At 47.2% G+C, this 17,102-nt stretch overlaps 1 protein-coding gene across 1 annotated transcript in view; it reads left to right on the top strand.

The window, feature by feature from the left end:
- The window catches only part of LOC307198013 (serine/threonine-protein phosphatase 4 regulatory subunit 1-like), a gene marked incomplete at its 5' end in the record, with an annotated part of 65,550 nt that overhangs the window by 38,910 nt on the left and 9,538 nt on the right, over positions 1-17,102 (top strand). The window contains 10 exon segments of the mRNA XM_079944599.1: positions 6,236-6,323; positions 6,326-6,342; positions 7,138-7,203; positions 8,738-8,807; positions 8,810-8,904; positions 9,444-9,619; positions 10,714-11,165; positions 13,121-13,187; positions 13,189-13,315; positions 16,431-16,526. Of these exon segments, the coding sequence (XP_079800725.1) occupies positions 6,236-6,323; positions 6,326-6,342; positions 7,138-7,203; positions 8,738-8,807; positions 8,810-8,904; positions 9,444-9,619; positions 10,714-11,165; positions 13,121-13,187; positions 13,189-13,315; positions 16,431-16,526 (1,254 nt within the window).

The raw sequence follows: 17,102 nt of genomic DNA on the forward strand, positions 1-17,102 counted from the left end.
ATTGACTTGTGCAGTGCAGGTTATATGTATTAGGCGTTGGTGTCTTATGTCCTGGTTTCTCAGATAAATGCGGTTTGTTCTGTGAAGTCTGTCTAATATGCCAGGTGACATTAGCGACTCCCTCCTTCACCCATCCCGGAGGCTTGGTTCATATGTCTTCTGTCATTTAGCAATCGAACTGCGAACTTCATTTGTTTGTTTATTTCTCCTTCAAAATAGTGTGCTTCTTAAACAACAGGTGTCTTTCTGCCCTCGGCACCCAGCACAGTGCCAGGCCCAGAGTCAGTACTAAATAAATGTTAGTTGTTGAATGAATCAATTGGTAAAACGTGGAAGCGCTGTATCCTGTAATTATATCTAGACAGCATAAACAGGCCACCGGAGACCAATTATAATTCCTCTCGCTCTCAGGAAGGCCATTAGCATTCTGAGATTATAACTAATTGTCAGAAGCCTATTTTTCTCTCACAACACGTTTTCACATTAAGGCTTCCTCATGTTTTGTTGTCTTCCTGGTTTTGAGCTCATTTTTATTTGTGCATTTATTTAAAAAGAATGTTGTGGTTGTGTGCCATAAAGAATAGTTGGCCCCCAGCAACCGAGTGAAGATCGTCATTGCATACAAGTGGTTACCAGGGCCACGGGAATGTCATTTCTTGTCGCTCGGAGTGCTGACTTTTTAACGATTCTGGATTTGTTGCACATGGGTAGTAATAAGGTCGTGTGGGCGTGGCAGATGGAGAGGGTGGATGGAGATGCCGGGCCCTGCTTGGTTGTCCGTCACCCTGGATATGAAGCCTCGTGGCCCATTGATGTGGCTGTCACTCTATGCAGTTCTGCCGAGCATCAGATCAGAAATATGTGTCTTCTAAATTCGGAAGACACAGCCTTTCCCTCCTTTGTGTTGTGGGGATAGCTTCCTCTTCCCCCACCCCAGTTGGTTCTCTTTTCCCTCTTGTCTGCTATGTGCAGATTCCAAGTAGAATAGTGGGTGAACTGCTAACCAGGAGCTTGCTCTGCTGTTTAAAAAAAAAAAAAAAAAAGGCAGTGCTGTGCAGTGGGCAGAGCAGACATGAGGGATGGGAAGTCCTTCCTTCTTTCCTTTTTCTTTTTTTTGGAGGGGGGATGGGAGAGTTCTTTAAACATTTTGGGGGGTAATTTTTCATTCTGTCTTAATTTCAAACTTGCGGAAAAGTTGCAGGAGTGAACTCCTGTACATACTTTATCTCACTTCTCCAGTGGTTTATACTTAGGTCTGTTTGTTTAATCACATCCTCTCTCTTTACACATCTGCACACACACAGATATATACATACACATATGTGTGTATATTTTCTGAGCCATTTGAGAGTAAATTGGAGACACTGTGCCCCTTTACTCCTAAATACTTCAGTGCATATTTCCTTTTTAAAAACAAGGAAATTCTCTCCTAAACATCCATAGTACACTGATCAAAATCAGGAATTTTAATCCTGATACAATACTAATATCCCATCCATGGTTCATGTTCAAATATTGTCGTTTGTCCAGGATCACACATTGGACTGAATTGTCGCATCTCCTCTGTCTCCTTGAACCTGGGGCAGATCTTGAGTCTTTCTCTGAATTTTGTTAACATTAACATGTTGGAAGAGGACAGGCCAGTGCTTTGGTGGAACGTCTCCCAATTTAGGTTTGTCCTGTGTTTCCTCATGACTAGATTCAGGCTCTGCATTTCTGGCGGGATGCCCTGGAAGGAATGTTGTATCCTTATGTGTCACGTTAGGAGGCCCAGGACTTCAGTTCGTCCTGAGATTGATGATGTTAACTCTGGTGACTTAGACAGAGGTGTCTGCCAAGTTTCTCTGCACCGCGTTTCCCCTCTGGACATAATAAGGGGAGTTACTTTGCAGCTACACAAGTTTGCTGTCCATCAAACGTTCACCCACTAGTGTTAGCATCCACTGATGATTCCAGCTGTTACTCTACTGTGAAGAGCATTCCCTTCTGCATTATTTGCTGACATTTTGTTGAGATTTTCACATCTATATTCAAGTGGACTATTGTAAGCAATTTTCTTTTCCTGTTATGTTTTTGTCAGCTTTTAGAATCGGGGTTATTCTGGCTTCAGAAAATGAGTTGGGAAGTATTCCCTGCTCTTCTATTTTCTGAAAGATTTTTTTTTAAGATTGGTGTTATTTTGCCCTTAAATATTTGTTAGAATTCACCAGTAAAACCTCTGGTTCTAGGGTTTTCTTTGTGAGATGGTTTTTGATAACAGATTCAACACAGATATGGGCTATTCAGGCTTGTTATTTCATCTGTGTTATTAGGTAAGCTGTATATTTTAGGGAATTTATTAATTTCATCTAAGTTGTTAATTTATCAAGTTTTTGGGATAAAGTTGCTTACAATATTCCCTTACGTCTTTTGTTGTTTTGTTTTGTTTTGTTTTGTTTTGTTTTGTTTGCGGTACGCGGGCCTTTCACTGTTGCGGCCTCTCCCGCCGCGGAGCACGGGCTCGGGATGCGCAGGCCCAGCGACCACAGCCCACGGGCCCAGCCGCTCCATGGCACGTGGGATCCTCCCGGACCGGGGCACGAACCTGTGACCCCTGCATCGGCAGGTGGACTCTCAACCACTGCGCCACCAGGGAAGCCCCTCCCTTACCTCTTAATGCCTGGAAGATCTGTAGTTTTATCCCTTTCATTTATGATACTGGTAATTTCTACTGTTTATTATTTCCTTCTTTCTACGTACTTGAGTTCAATTTGCTTGTAGTTTTCCAGTTTCTTAAGGAGGAAGCTTAATATTTTTCAGCCTACCTTCTTGTCTACTTTAAGGGTTTAAAGCTACACATTTAATGTTTATATATTTGTGAGGTATTGACTCTTTTACTAAGAAGTGACTTTTTTTATCACTGGTAGTAATCTGTATCTTGTAGTCCACTGTGATATTACTGTAACCACTCCAGCATTCTTACGTTTACTGCCCATCATGGTATATTTGTTTACGTCTCTTTACTCAAAACCTTGTATGTCTTTACATTTAAAATCCTCCTGCTTTCATCAGAATAGAGTTTGGTCTTCCTTTTATAGCCAATCTGATAGTTTCTGCCTTTTAATTGGAGTGTTTATTCCATTTATGTTTAATGTAATTATTGATATATTTGAATCTAATTCTGCCATTTTGTTATTTGTTTTCCATTTGTGTCATTTGTTCTTCTGTTATTTCCTGCCTTTTCTCGGGCTAATTGGATATTTTTGTATACTGCACTTTAATTTCTCTGTTGAGGATTTTCAAAAATGTGGGACCCTGCAACATCGTAGCTCCCTTCACCCTCTCCTCCTCTGTGCTGTGGTTGTCATATACATTATGACATGTACATCACATGATGATCCTGGTAATGTGGTATTATGATTTTAGATTTGAACAGTTCTATCTTTGGGAGAAAGTAAGAAAAGGGAAAAAATGCATAGCCCTTTATACCCGCATTTTTACCATTTTTGGTGCTCTTGCTTCCTTTCCTACGTCTGAGTTTCCATCTGGTATCATTTCCCTGCAGCCTGAAGAACTTCCTTTAATACTTTTTTTGAATTTGGTTGGCTGCTGATGAAATCTCCCAGTTTTCATCAGAAAATGTCTTTATTCTGCCTTCATTTTTGAATGATCGTTTTACTGGATATAGAATTGAGGTTTGTTTTCGTTTTTCCTTGCAGCACTTTAAAGATATCACCACCCTGTTGTTTCCTGGGGAAGTCAGCTGTCATTCACATCGTACTCCTGTGGAGAAAATATCCTATTTGGGCAGTGTTTGGCTATTGTTCCTTTAGGTGCTTTTTCTCTCTTTCTCCTTTCAGTCCGGGCCTTATAAAGTTGGGACCCTTGATATTGTCCCAACAATAGGTCTTTGAGGTTCTGTTTTTGTTTGTTTGTTTTGTTTATTTAAGTAATTTTTGTCTCCGATGTTCAGATTTAGTGATCTTCATTGATCTGTTTTTAAGTTTGGTGACTCTTTCTGTCATCTCCAATCTATTAGCCCTTTCCATTAAATTTTTTATTTCAGTTATTGTCGTTTTCAGCTCTAGAGTTTCCATTTTGACCTTTAAAAAAATATATTTATTTATTTATTTATGGCTACGTTGGGTCTTAGTTGCAGCACGCAGGATCTTTCATTGTGGCAGGTGGGATCTTTCGTTGTGGTGTGCGGATTCTCTAGTTGTGGCGCACGGGTTCCAGAGCGCATGGGTTCAGCAGTTGCGGCGTGTGGGCTTAGTTGCTCCACGGCACGTGGGACCGTAGTTCCCTGACCAGGGATCGAACCTGCATCCCCTGGATCGGAAGGTGGATTCTTAGCCACTAAACCACCAGGGGAGTCCCCATTTTGACCTTTTTTTTTTATAGTTTATATATCTCTATGATGTAGAGATTCCCTATATGTTCTTTATGCTTGTATTTTCTTCTCATCCTTGAATATATTTATAAAAGCTCCTTGAAAGTGATTGTCTGGTGGTTGCAACATTTGGATCATCTTGGTGTTGATTTCCGTTGATTGATTTTTTCTTTATTATGGGCCACTTTTTCCTCTTAATACATAGTTATTTTTAATTGAATACTGGACTTTAAAAGTGATACACTACAGAGATCTGGATTCTGTTTTATTTCTCTAAAGTGATTTTTTACATAGCAGGCAGTAGTCTTGTCTGATCTCCAGCTCCCAGCTGTCTCCTTTGTGGAGAGCAGCAGCTGACGCCTCTGCTCAGTTTGTTTAGTTTCTGGCTGCTGCTTTTCTGCCGGGTCCCTGGGGTCTCCCCATATATGTGTAGTTTAGCAGCAGCCAAAGATCTCAGCAAAATATAGACACAGACTTCGGACCTTATTTGCAAATTTCTCCTGTTGCAGTTCATCTTTTAAGGACAGCCTCTGCTCCAGTTTCTGCCTTTTGGTTGCTCTCCAGTACTCTTAAATGATTGTTTTTTTATGTTTTTTTCAAGATTCTGTAATTGTTACCTGTAAGAGCGTAAGTCTGACCAAGCTACAGTGTTATTACCAGAAGTCTTGATTCTTTCTTACAGTTTCCATTTCTTTGGTGAGATTTCCTATCTGTTCATTTGTTATGACTCTATTTGCCTTTTAGTTCTTGAACATATTTATAATAGCTCTTTAAAATCCACTGATTCTAACATCTGGATCTTCTGTGGATTTGTTTCTAGTGATTGAGATTTTTCTTGAATGTAAGTCACATTTTCCCATTTGTTCTCATGTCTGTGACTAATGTATCTTCTCAATGAAACATTGCAGAAACTCTGAATTCTGTGTTTTTCCTCTGAAGAGTGTTAACATTGTTCTAGCAAACAGTTCAGATTCTGTTTCCTTTGCAGTTCTCAGCAGCTGAAACCACACAGATCCTTCTGCCTTCAAGCTATTGCTTTGCTCTGTGAAACTCACCATCTCCCCTGTGCCCACGTGGTGCTGAGATCAGCCAAGGATAAGAGTAGGATGTAATCAGAGGTGGGGGGGGGGTCTCCCTTCTTTAGCTTCCTTCCTCTATCCTTCCCTCCCTCCCAGGATTTCTACCCTCGCTTTCCAGCCTCCCTGGCCACCCCCGTCTCTGTCCTCTGACTTCTGAAGCCAGTAAAACGGTAGCTTTGACTTGGAAGTCCAGCTGCCCCGCATGGCTGTACAGAATGAAGGACGCCCCAGGCAGAAAGGCAGCAGCAAGCAGTGCATGTTGTACCCGGTGTGGTTTCCCCTCTCAAGGGTCTGCTTCCATTTAGTCCCCACCAGTGTTTGGTTAGTCTTCAGTGATCGCCTGTGAGCCGTCTTTTATGCTTTGTCCAGCTGTTACTGTGTGTCCCACCTCACCACTCTTTGGTTTTGGTAACATGACTTAACCTCTCTGAGCGTTAGTTTCCTTATCTGGAAAAATGAAGATACATGATACTCACGTCATAGGGTTTGAGGAACATGAAAGAGGTAACGCACATCAATTGTGCATTCACGTGTCGGGCACATGGCAGGCACCTGGCACATGGTAACGCTTCAGCTTTAGACAAACCATATCTGAGTAAAACTTGAAAACTATTGGCCTTCTATTGATACAACTTGACAAAATGCAAAAGAAGGTGTTCTCTGTTTTGACCTCCTGGGTATTTTGGCAATATTTTTGATATTCGCTTTTGGAATCCAGTTAGTGATACGTGGGACATTTACGCTTTGGTATTCCAAGTGACCCAAGTTTTCTTGTTATTTGTAGGTAATCTGCAAGCTGGCGTCGGTGCTGAGCAAGAGCACGGTTGAGCGCCGGCTGCTCCCTCGATTCTGTGAGCTATGTGGTGATGGGAAGTCGTTCAAGTTCGGAAGGTGGGAATGTACAGTTTCAAAACTTGAAAAATTCAAAAAGTTAAACAAGATTCAAAATTGATTCCTTTAAAGTGCCTGGACTTCCTCAGTAGACACAGTCTGGATGAAAAACGTGGCCAGTGTGAACTGTGTAAGGAAAACAGTGAACACTGTTGCCAGTTTTCCCTGCCATCCGGGCATCTGTGGAGACGTAGGGTTAGACGCCGTGAGGGTAACCCTCTTGGGCACAGGAGGAAGAGACATTGCTGGCTTGTGCTTCAGTGCTGGCGCCCAGGCGTGCAAGGCCTTTCATCACTGGGGCTGACTGGCTCCAGGACCCTCGCATGTTTGCTGTACCTTCCAACTGCACCCCCTGCACTGCCCTCCCCGTTTATCGCTCGTCACTCGGTTGTCATATTCTTCCTTCTGAAGACCATTGCCAACCCCCTCCCCGAGCAGCCTCACCGTCCGCCTTGCTGTGCAGCTGCCCATCTTCCCTGTGGTCTCCCCTCGTGACGCAGAGGCAAGGAGCTGGGTCTCATTTACCATGCAGAGGACGTTAAGGGTGTCTTTTGCTCTCGTGCTAACCAGAAGCATTGTGTATCGAGAGGATGAGGAGCCACAGCGTCCTAGCGTGCGGTGCTCTATTGTAAGTCTTCTGTTTCCGGTGCGGTGGAGGCACCGGGCTCAGTGAGTGCTTGTTAGCTGCCCGACCAGAGGACTCGTTGCTCTCAAGGCTCCCGCTTGTCAGTTCACACAATTTGTTAAGACAGAAAGAAATCGGAGAATAATGAGTATGCCTTTTGCCTTTTTAAGGTTTGTGCCACAAATTTGGGTGATATTTGTCGTGCTGTCGGACAAGAAGCCACTGAGAAATTTTTGGCACGTGACGTTTTGCCAGCTGTACTTGCTGATGCCCTTCTTAGGGCGCTTGTGAAATCAGTGGTGACGTTTTGTATTTATGAGTCTGTTACTTTGGAATGGCAGCTCAGTTTTGCATCCATCAGTTTCAGGTTTCTTGGCTGCTGAAGCTTACATTTCTTATAAGCCTCAGGCAGCTGGTATGTGGGATGCTGCAGGGGCAGCCCCGCCCTCTTCCCCGGGGACTTCTGCTGTGGCTTCCTCACTGCTTGCTTTACCGCCCCCCGCCCCGCTCTTCTCACTGTCTAAGCCGCCCTCTGTCCCTTCTCGACTGCTCTTTCTAGAACACTGCTCCACCACCTCGCTCCTGGGTTTCAGAACCTGTGGGATTTTTTTCTTGGTTTACAGATTAAAATCCAGACCCGTGTTGACCCCTCAGTTCCCTTCACAAGTACCTTTCCTGCCTCACCTCCACTCGCCTCCCTCGGGTCCGAACACCGCCCTGACCTTCGGTCGTGCATCTGAACCGCAGGGAGGGTGAAAGGGGGCATGGCCGGGGTCTGTATTTTTGCTGAAGTCCCTGGTGATTCTCAGCACAACAGTCTGGAGAACCACGTCACCAGGCAGCCGGGGGGCTCTTCAGGGCCTTGCAGCTAGCTCTCTGCTCTCGTGCACCTCCCTGCCCCTGCTCATTACTGCCCGTCTCCTTCCAGAGGCTTCCCTGCCTGGCGGGGGGACCCTACTCCACTTCACACCCAGCTTGCGTGTGCATTTGCCTCTGTCAGGTTCCTTCCCTGTCTGGACTCATCTACCCGCTGGGTCTCCCTTTTCAGCATTCCATGACGTTCTGTTCAGAGTGCTTGCGTGTCCCCCACCACGCCTCATTGCAGCGTTGCTGACGGGGACTTCACTCCATCACGTTCACCTTTGCTTCTCCACTGCCCACCCAGGACCAGGCCCCCAGAGAACTGTGCTGAGTAGGCACTTGCTGCTTTTACATGAGAGGGCGTGCTACCTGTATGGCTGGAATGCAGCTAGCTTAACCGAAGCGCCGCACGTTTACGGTCACACCGAGGAGGACCGACGTGAACTTGTAAATGGACTCACAACTGTGTTTATCCAGCGTGATGACAATCCGTTGCATTCCACCGCACACAGTTTGTGTTTCGTGGACTGGAACTATTGGCGGTACTGTGAGGTTTTAACAGTATGCCTTCTTTCCCTAAAGTACCCCAGCCAAAGACCGTGGGACCTGGGTGGGGCCGCTAGTTGGGGAAACCACAATTTCAGAGTCATTCACAATTCTCTACAGTTCACAGGTGCATATCAGTCATTCAGCCTTTGGGGCGGTTTTCTGTATTATCTTGTTGAATTTAACGCAGTCATTTACTAGGATTAAGAGGTAAAGGAAGTTATTTCTGTTTGTTTCAGATGATTCCTTTTGGACTCGTAGCTAGTTCCCTTTTGTGTCATTAACTTAAGGCTCTGCCTTAACTACATCATTGAAACAGGTCTGCCCTTCCTTCGGGTGACATGGTTTTGTTTGCTTTGGTAGCTCCCGAAGTTTTTTGAGCTCTGCTCAGACACTGCGTGGGGGATGAGGAAAGCCTGTGCGGAGTGCGTCGTGGTGTGTCCCACAGCACGTCCCCCGAGGGCCGCGGGGCCAGGCTCTCGGCGCCCTTTATCACGCTGATCAGCGACCCCTGTCGGTGGGTGAGTGCGGCCACTCGCGGGCCTCGGTGTGGCTTTGCACTGGGCACTGTTACTGTGTCTTTTCGGTAACGGATTTGGCGTATTTAGACTTTGTGAGGATTATTAGGGCACCTAAAGTCTCAGAAGCCTGGTGTGTAGTAGGAAAGTGGCACACACCGCAGCGTTCATAGCAAACGAACATCACAGAAACGAGGAAGGAGAAGGAGGAAGCTGTAACTGGATCGTTGCCTTTTCTGTTGTGATCATAAACACGCCCGCAATGATGAATAAGGGCTGTTCAGATGCTGTACGAAGTCTGGGATTATTTGATGTGGAATTAATATTCGGGAAGCATACAGACTACATGATGGCACTCAATTTTTCCTGATTTTCTGTTGGAAGATAGTTTACTTGGAACCTAGGGACAGCCTTAGGAAGCAGTGCATCGGCTTACACGTAACGTGGCAGACAGTGGATTCGCTGGCGATCAGCCGTCTGTTCAGCCTGGGATCAGACCTGGCCGACACCGCGTGCACCGCACCCTTCTTCTCTGGTTTCGGGTGCGCCAGGCTGCCTTCCAGTCCCTGGGCCCCATCATCTTCACCTTTGCCAACCCCTCCAGGGCTGGCCTTTATATTCGAGAGGATGGCACCCTGAGCATCCGACCACCGGCTCCGGATTTGGACTCGGGTTTCACCTCCGGGTCACCGGGTGCAGGCAGCCATGGGAACATGTCCTCAGCCTGGTGAGTTTCAGCTGGAGTAATTATCAGGATCCCGGCGTCACCTCAAGCATCCACCTAAAATTCTAGCAATTACCTTGTCTGGAGCTTGAGTAACAGTGACCTTCTGGGCACGGTGGAATATTAGAGCTTTAATTATGTAAAGAAGCAAAAAGTAATTGCAATAATGATTTTGAAACATGACTAGTGGGTTATAAATAATGAAGCTACTGTGTCTCCTAAATTTAGATAAAATATTCACTCAGAGTCGTGATTAAATAACCAATAAAGAAAATTTTCTCTTACTTTTTGATTAATGAAGTTCTTTGGATAATTTACACAGGGAAAATGTGAAGTCTCCCCAATAGAATTTTGTGCCGTAGGATTTATCGTGCACATGAAGGTGACATTCCTGGCTCACCGTTAGTAGGCCCACACTGTTCTTCTAGTAAGTCCTAGTGCTCGATCTCGGGTTTTTTCCTGTTTCCTCGGAAGACGATGGGTACGTACTAAGCAGGCCACGCGAGGTAGTTTACAAGCATCTCTCCATTGCGAATATTCCTCCTCAGCCGTGTGAGAGGAGGTGATTCACATCTCGGATGGCACAGATGCTTCGTAAGATGGGTGCATCCTTCTCTCCATCTTTCTCCACCAAAATGCATTGAGTTCTTGCTGAAGGTCAGGCCTCTGTGCCACATCTTCCTCATCAAGACTTTCCAGGTGGTTCACCAATAGCCAGTTCTTAGCAGCTCTAGCGCCTTTTATTTTCTAATGCCTGCCCCCTGGAGGTACTGATGAGCAGTAAGTGCGTGAAGTCTCGCCACGGAAGGGTGCCCGCGGAAGCCAGGGCTGGTGCACCACTTGAATGTAATGGAGGGATTGGGTGAACCTTCCTGTGGCGTTTTCAGTGCTTTAATACTCCCCGTGGGGCAGAGGGTACCGATTGGACCTCTTATCCTCCGTGAGGTTATTAACTTCTGGCACGGGAAGTCACGGGAGGTTGGGTAGCCAGGTAGAGAGGAGGACCAGCTTCGCAAGGATGGGGGTCTGATGTTTCCCCATTTTACTTCCAGTCTATTGCACGGTGCTAAAAATTTGCTTCCCTCAATTTAAACTAGTTCAACAAAGCCGGGCCAGACAGAGCCAGCTCTACCCATGGAAGACACATCCACGGACACCAGCAATTTTCCGTGCGTCAGTAGCTCCTCCAATGGCCTGACGGAGAAGCCAACGGAAGACTCTGTCTTGGCTGGAGCCGAGGTGACCAGGCTTTCCCCCGAGGCCACGAAGCTCCCCAGTATTAACGACCTCCCCGTCAACAGCCATCCTGGACCAGACTCCTGGGCCCGCCCGGGGCATCCTGAGGACGTTTTCAATAATTTCCTTTATTGGCGAACTCCTCTCCCTGACATAAGCAAGGACTTAGAGCTGCTCCTGAGCGAGGCTGGCCCGCAGGAGGAAGGTGGCGGCACACCCGAGGCCGTGCATAGGAGCTGTGTGGCTAGGAGCGAGATTCAGAGAGTCCTGGATGGTTTGCAGGAGCATGTGATGAACGATCCAGGTGTGCAAGGTAGCTGTTGTCCACGGTAATGAAAGAGAAAACGGGATCTTTCTGGATTGTGTGTCAGCCGGGCCCGTGTGGCTGTCCACGTGTGCGTACTTCCCTCGATCGACCCTGCGCACCCACCACGGGGGCGCCTGGCCCAGTCTCCGCACAGCCCTCACGCCGGGGATCCTGCTGTTGCAGGTCTCTGCGAGGGTTTTGCCTCCTTGCTTTTCAGCCGTGTGACCCGGTTCTCAGATAGAAGCGGCTAGTTCTCGGGCGTGTCTGGAGCGGTGGAAGTTTTATTAGCTCCTTGGACACGGTTCTGTCTCTCGCCGTGTGACAAAGCCCTTTCTAGCTACGAACAGCCAAGGAGGGTGCTCCTTTTGGAGCCTGTTAACTCACCTGAAGCTTAAGGTCTTTCCCTTTGTACAGCCAGGAGGAGCACAACTTCTTCTTTGGGGTATTTTTCATTTTGTGACCAGTGTTCCCACAGAGCGTCTGATCTGGGAGCCAGGCCTTGCAGTCCAGATTCATCACCATGCCTCTTCTTTCTCTAAACGGGGCGGTATTTGTATTCTTCCTTGAGTTGGGGAAATTGGAAAAAAACAACACTTGCTGCCGTTGCCGGGCAAAGATTTGTGAAGCTTTCGGGAAAGGAAATGTGAAAATCCAGTCAGCCCTGTGATCATTCTTTGTCTTTAAATTTATAAAGGAAATTAAGTCAGTGTTTGCTGAAGGAATGAGCACACGTAACATATCGCTTCTAATTGTTATAGACAAAGGTCTGTTTTTGGAAAACACATTTCTAAAGCTGCCTTCTTCAGTGCTCGGACCCGGGCTGGGTGCTGGGGCAGTAACGCCCGACACGTGAAGCCCATAGGGCTGGTTGAGGGGATCATGGAAACAACCACCCGGCATAGGCAGTGGCACGGGCTGGGGCAGGGGTGGGCGCGCAGGGCAGGAAGCCGGTCCGGCCTGCGGGCGGAGGAAGCATCTGGGAGAAGACCTTGCAGAGCAGCTGACATTTGACGTGGGCTTTAGGCTTTAGGCGACGGCCAGGACTCCATCGTCTCGAGAAGTCGAGGGTTGAGTTTCAGAGGTTCCTTCCAGTTTCCTGAAATCGTGTGCATATGCAGACTTAACTTCTTTGTAAGGAAGGACCTGCGGCTTTCATCAGCACTCAGAGGGATCTGGGACCCCAGAAGACTGAGAAATAAACTACCCGTTGGGTAATTGTGAACTGGCCATGGCTGAAAATGTCACTCAGACCCCTGGAAAGGGCCTCGGGTGCGCTAAGGAGGTGGCACCTTGCCCTGGGCCCAGTGGGGAGCCCTTGTAGGCTCTAAACATTTTAAGGACTCTTGTTGAATTGAACTAGTAGGAAACAGGATGCAGGCAGTACTGTGTGTGTGTGTGTGTGTGTTTGGAGGCTGGAGACATGGAAACATCAGTTTGTTTTTTTACAGAAAGGCATGTGAACTATGTCATCTTCACTGTTAGGAGAGTCTCGAATAGCCGTGCTGTGGACAGAAAGAACGAGTAGCGCTCGGGGCTGGGTGAACGCGGTCTTTACTCGTCGGTGTGGACGGGGATGGATTGATCCCTGCACGCGCGTGCGTGTGGCAGAGCAATGGCCGCCCTGGTTTATAAATGGGGGATGGGACCCCCCCCCCCCCATGTTGCTGGGCCTCCCAGACAGCAGCGTTCAGGAGCATCGCGTTGTCTTTCTGTGGAAGGTGATGGGATTGGACTCTGATTTTCCTAACTGAGGCTTTTCGAGTTCAGGTCGGACACTCTGTGTGTGGCTGGCAGTTAGTTGGAATAAAGGTAATGGCCGTAAACATCAGCACCTCGGTGAGAGCTCGCGCCGGGCGCCCGACTTCCGGAAGGGGAGGGCTTGTGCGGTGCGTCCACGTTGTGAGTCAATCCCTGCAAACCAAATAAAGTTATTCAAATTCCTGGAACTTCTCTTCCTGCAGCTCCAGTTCAGGTGTTGTCAGCTGCACTGGTTGCCGCACAGCTAGACTCTGTGAATGAGCCCGAGCGCGCCCGCCGACGGAGGGCTCAAGGAGGCGTCCAGTTCAGATCCCAGCCCAGCCTCTGGCAGTCAGCCGGCCCCGGCGGCTTCACCCCCGCAGAGTGAGCTCGCCGCGGCCAGGACGTTACAAAGCACAGTGAGTCTTTGCCCTCTCCCTCAGCCAGCGAGGATGTGACAGAAATCACGCAGCTGCGTTTTCTTTTATTAATATATCCTGGCAGAATTGATAAATGGCACATTTAATTTTATTCTTAAGGTCATGTTTTGGATAACTAGACAACGAATCAATCAGGTGATTGATAACCCCGACTCTCCTCCACAAAACAAACGTGGGGGGGCTTCCCTGCTGGCGCAGTGGTTGAGGGTCCGCCTGCCAATGCAGGGGACACGGGTTCGTGCCCCGGTCCGGAAAGATCCCACATGCCGCGGAGCGGCTGGGCCCGTGAGCCATGGCCGCTGAGCCTGCGCGTCCTGAGCCTGTGCTCTGCAACGGGAGAGGCCACAACAGTGAGGGGCCCGGGTACCGCAAAAAAAAAAAAAGAAAAAAACAAACGTGGGGAGACCAAAAGCACCTTCCCTCTTCTCCAAAGACAACCTGGTTCTTTGGGGGGATTAACCGTCTAAATGCTCTATTTCACTGCTAAACCGACGCCTATATCTTTCAGTAGCAAGGGGAGGTGAATTCACGCAACTCCTAGAATGTAAAGTTGACAGTGACCTTTGAGATTGTGCGTTACCTCCAGCCCGTCCCGTGGGCCTCCTTTAACCCATGCTTGCTCAGGAGTGATGCTGGATGCCGTTTCTTGGAGGGGAGATTTTTTTTTTCCCCCCCGGTACGCGGGCCTCTCACTGTTGTGGCCTCTCCCGTTGCGGAGCACAGGCTCCGGACGCGCAGGCTCAGCGGCCATGGCTCACGGGCCCAGCTGCTCCGCGGCATGTGGGATCTTCCCAGACCGGGGCACGAACCTGTGTCCCCTACGTCCGCAGGCGGACTCTCAACCACTGCGCCACCAGGGAAGCCCTTGGAGGGGCGATTTTGAGAAGACAAGTAGCTCACTACTGTTTCTCCTCTAGTCTGGAACCAGCCCCCGTGAGGCTGGGACTCCGTGTTTGGGGCGAAAAGGAAGCCTGGCACTTATTTCTCACCTTGAGTTTCTCTAGCTTTCCAGCTCGCTCGTGGTAGGAGGCTCTGATGCCTTCCTAATTCCTACTAAACTCGCACATGGACCCCTTTGAGTTGGGGTCCTTCACAGGTAGTGGTGAGACTAGCAAATTAAAATTAGCAAGGGGTCTGTGATCATAAAGTCATGATGTGTGGGCACCCTCTCATTTTCATGTGCCACGATGGAGAATCTCTTTAAACTTGTGGTCTCCAGGGTCAGAATACCAATTGTTTCTCCATTCACACGGTTTATATTTTGACGTCCGTGATTAAACGAACTTATCACCTCCTTTTACCCCCTTGGTCTACTCCAGTGAAGCTAAACAAACGACGAATTAAAAAAGCCTGAATATAAAATGTTCAAGGGTTATTAAGGTTGCCTTTGATTAGTAGGGAATGAGATGATATCCTGTTTTGCTGATTTGCTTCAAAAAATAGGCAAGAAAGCTCACGTTGTTACCTTTGTTACCTGGAGTATAAAAACCACCTGTGTTGAGTGGAAAGGCGTGGTCACGTTTACCTTGGTGGGAGATGTGATGGGATTCGGGCTTCTCTGTCATATGCAGAAGTGAAAAAGGAAAAGAGAGAACAGATTCCTCCAGGTTGGCTGTCTTGAGCGAAGGATCTTAAAGGGGCCTGTATAATTGGGCTTTTGGTTTATGGCGATGGATGTCAGGGCTCTTGAATTTGACTCTTAGGTTCCTAAGGGATCGGGCAGGATGCCTCTAGTTGCAAAAGAAGGAAAAAGAACAAAAAAACTCAGAGCTTAAGCCATGAGGACAGAAGAGGAGGTGAGGCTGGGAGGCTGCTCGCCCTTGGCCCTTGCGTTGACCTTGGTCCAGCTCCCACTCCGCCATCTTCACGCACCAGCTTGGTCCCGAGATGCCCAGGGGAAGGAGGGGCCTGTTTCTTCCCACTTGTCTCTTTTGACTGCCAGGTAGTTTTCTGGGGAAATGACCTCCCAATTCCCTCTGGGGTTGCCTTGACTTGGGTGGTTTACTTAAACCTTAAGTAAACCTTGGCTCCTGGAATAAGTGCTGTATGTAACTATGGCACTGAAGACTTTGGAATAAAGTTAATTCCTAGAAGGAGAATAACGCTGTATTATTTATTAATCTATATGAATTTATTAACTTGGAAAAACTGGGGTCCTAGGTTATCATACCAAAATATTTCTGTTTTATCATGTCCTCTGTTAAAATAAGCAGTACATTTCAGTGCAAACCTTGGGAATTGAAGGTTCTGGTAGCGTGCCTCAGAGCAAGCGAAGCATCTATCGGTGTATTAATCGACTTCCTGGATCATATATCGAGCTGATTTGTCAGAATCCATTAAGCTGGTAGACAGTATGACATTTCAAGTGCAAGTAGGAAAATCCGTGTTATGGTTGAAGGAGAAGGTCAGGTCCATCTCAGTTAATGTTAATCAATGACCAGAGACCAATATGTCACCGCTGGATGGTCCAGCTCATTTTAATTGTTAACCTAATGTAAAGGTTCATCAGCAAACATTAGAGGTATTTGTACATGTGAAAATTGAGAACAGTTTTCTAAATACCCTTTCATCAGCCACATCTTTTCACTCAGATTAAATGGGTCCCCCCAGCCCCCCGCCTCTCCATCCTCTGTCTGGAGTCCAGAGCACTGTACTGTCTCATCCCTGAGAAATGCTGGAGGTGCTCTTCACCATTTCTTGCAGACCTCGCCCTGCCTTCTGGAGTGGCCTCTGCTTTAAACATGCGACCGTTACCTAAGGGCATCAGCTAACCACACTGGGGACCCTGGGACCTAAAGAAGGGTAAATACAGACTCGAGTTGTTGGTACTCACCAACAAGAGCCTGTCTTTTGTAAGGGCCTCCAGCAGTCTTGAAATTAAAATGCACTTGAAATGACTGACCTATATGGTATCATATACAACTGTGCAAATGTATTTTTTCACATCTGGAGGGACACCAGTGTCTTCAGGGGAGCTCTGGTCTTGGTCTGCAGAAGTCACTTTTGGCCTTGAAAGAGGATTCTTTGAAGGGGGAGTGGTAGGACAGCTTCCTCCTTTGGACCACGTTGGTAATGTGCCCGATCAACTCTGCAGGGTCCAGGTGAACCTGGCAGTGGAACCAGTGGCCATTTGGAGACTGACCAGAGGCACGGCTGCAGCCCACTTGAAGAGGATAAATCTAAATCGCAGGTTCGTTCCTTGAAAAGAAAAGCAACTCAGAACTGCATTTTCTGGAAGTTAAGTTTAAGAACGGCTGTTGGAACCAAACGTTTTTCTTGCATCAGGATTAATGACATATCTTAGTTCATAATCTGTGTTGCTGATATTTCCTCTCTAACTGAAAAAAAGTAAATTCTCAAGTGTTGTTTAAAGTCTTCTGAACAGTCTCGAAGGTATTTTAATAAAGCAGATCAAAGGTGAGAAGAGACTTTGGCATGTGTACGTTAATATGTAGTGTCTGTTTACACAAGCCATTTAGCTCCTTTCTTTGTCTGAAAAGTTTTCGACAGCTTCCTTTGTTGAACTGTGTTTGGTTTTGTTCTGTCTTGTGGATTAGCTTCTAGTGCTGTGGCAGTTCTCTTAAGGGTTTTTAATTATTGTACCCCCTCGTCCTTGCAGAGAAAAAGGTAAGTGGGTGATGTCTTATGAAGGCAGTATCCCATCAGTTGGAAAAAGGTAGTAGTGAGCAGAGTGCAGTGGCTCTGGCCATAAGTGCTGGGGGCAGTTAATAAGAAAAGAGGAGCTAGTTTGCATTCTCCAGAGCTG

The sequence above is a fragment of the Stenella coeruleoalba genome (assembly GCF_951394435.1).
Source record: "Stenella coeruleoalba genome assembly, chromosome: 15".
NCBI lineage: Eukaryota > Metazoa > Chordata > Mammalia > Artiodactyla > Delphinidae > Stenella > Stenella coeruleoalba.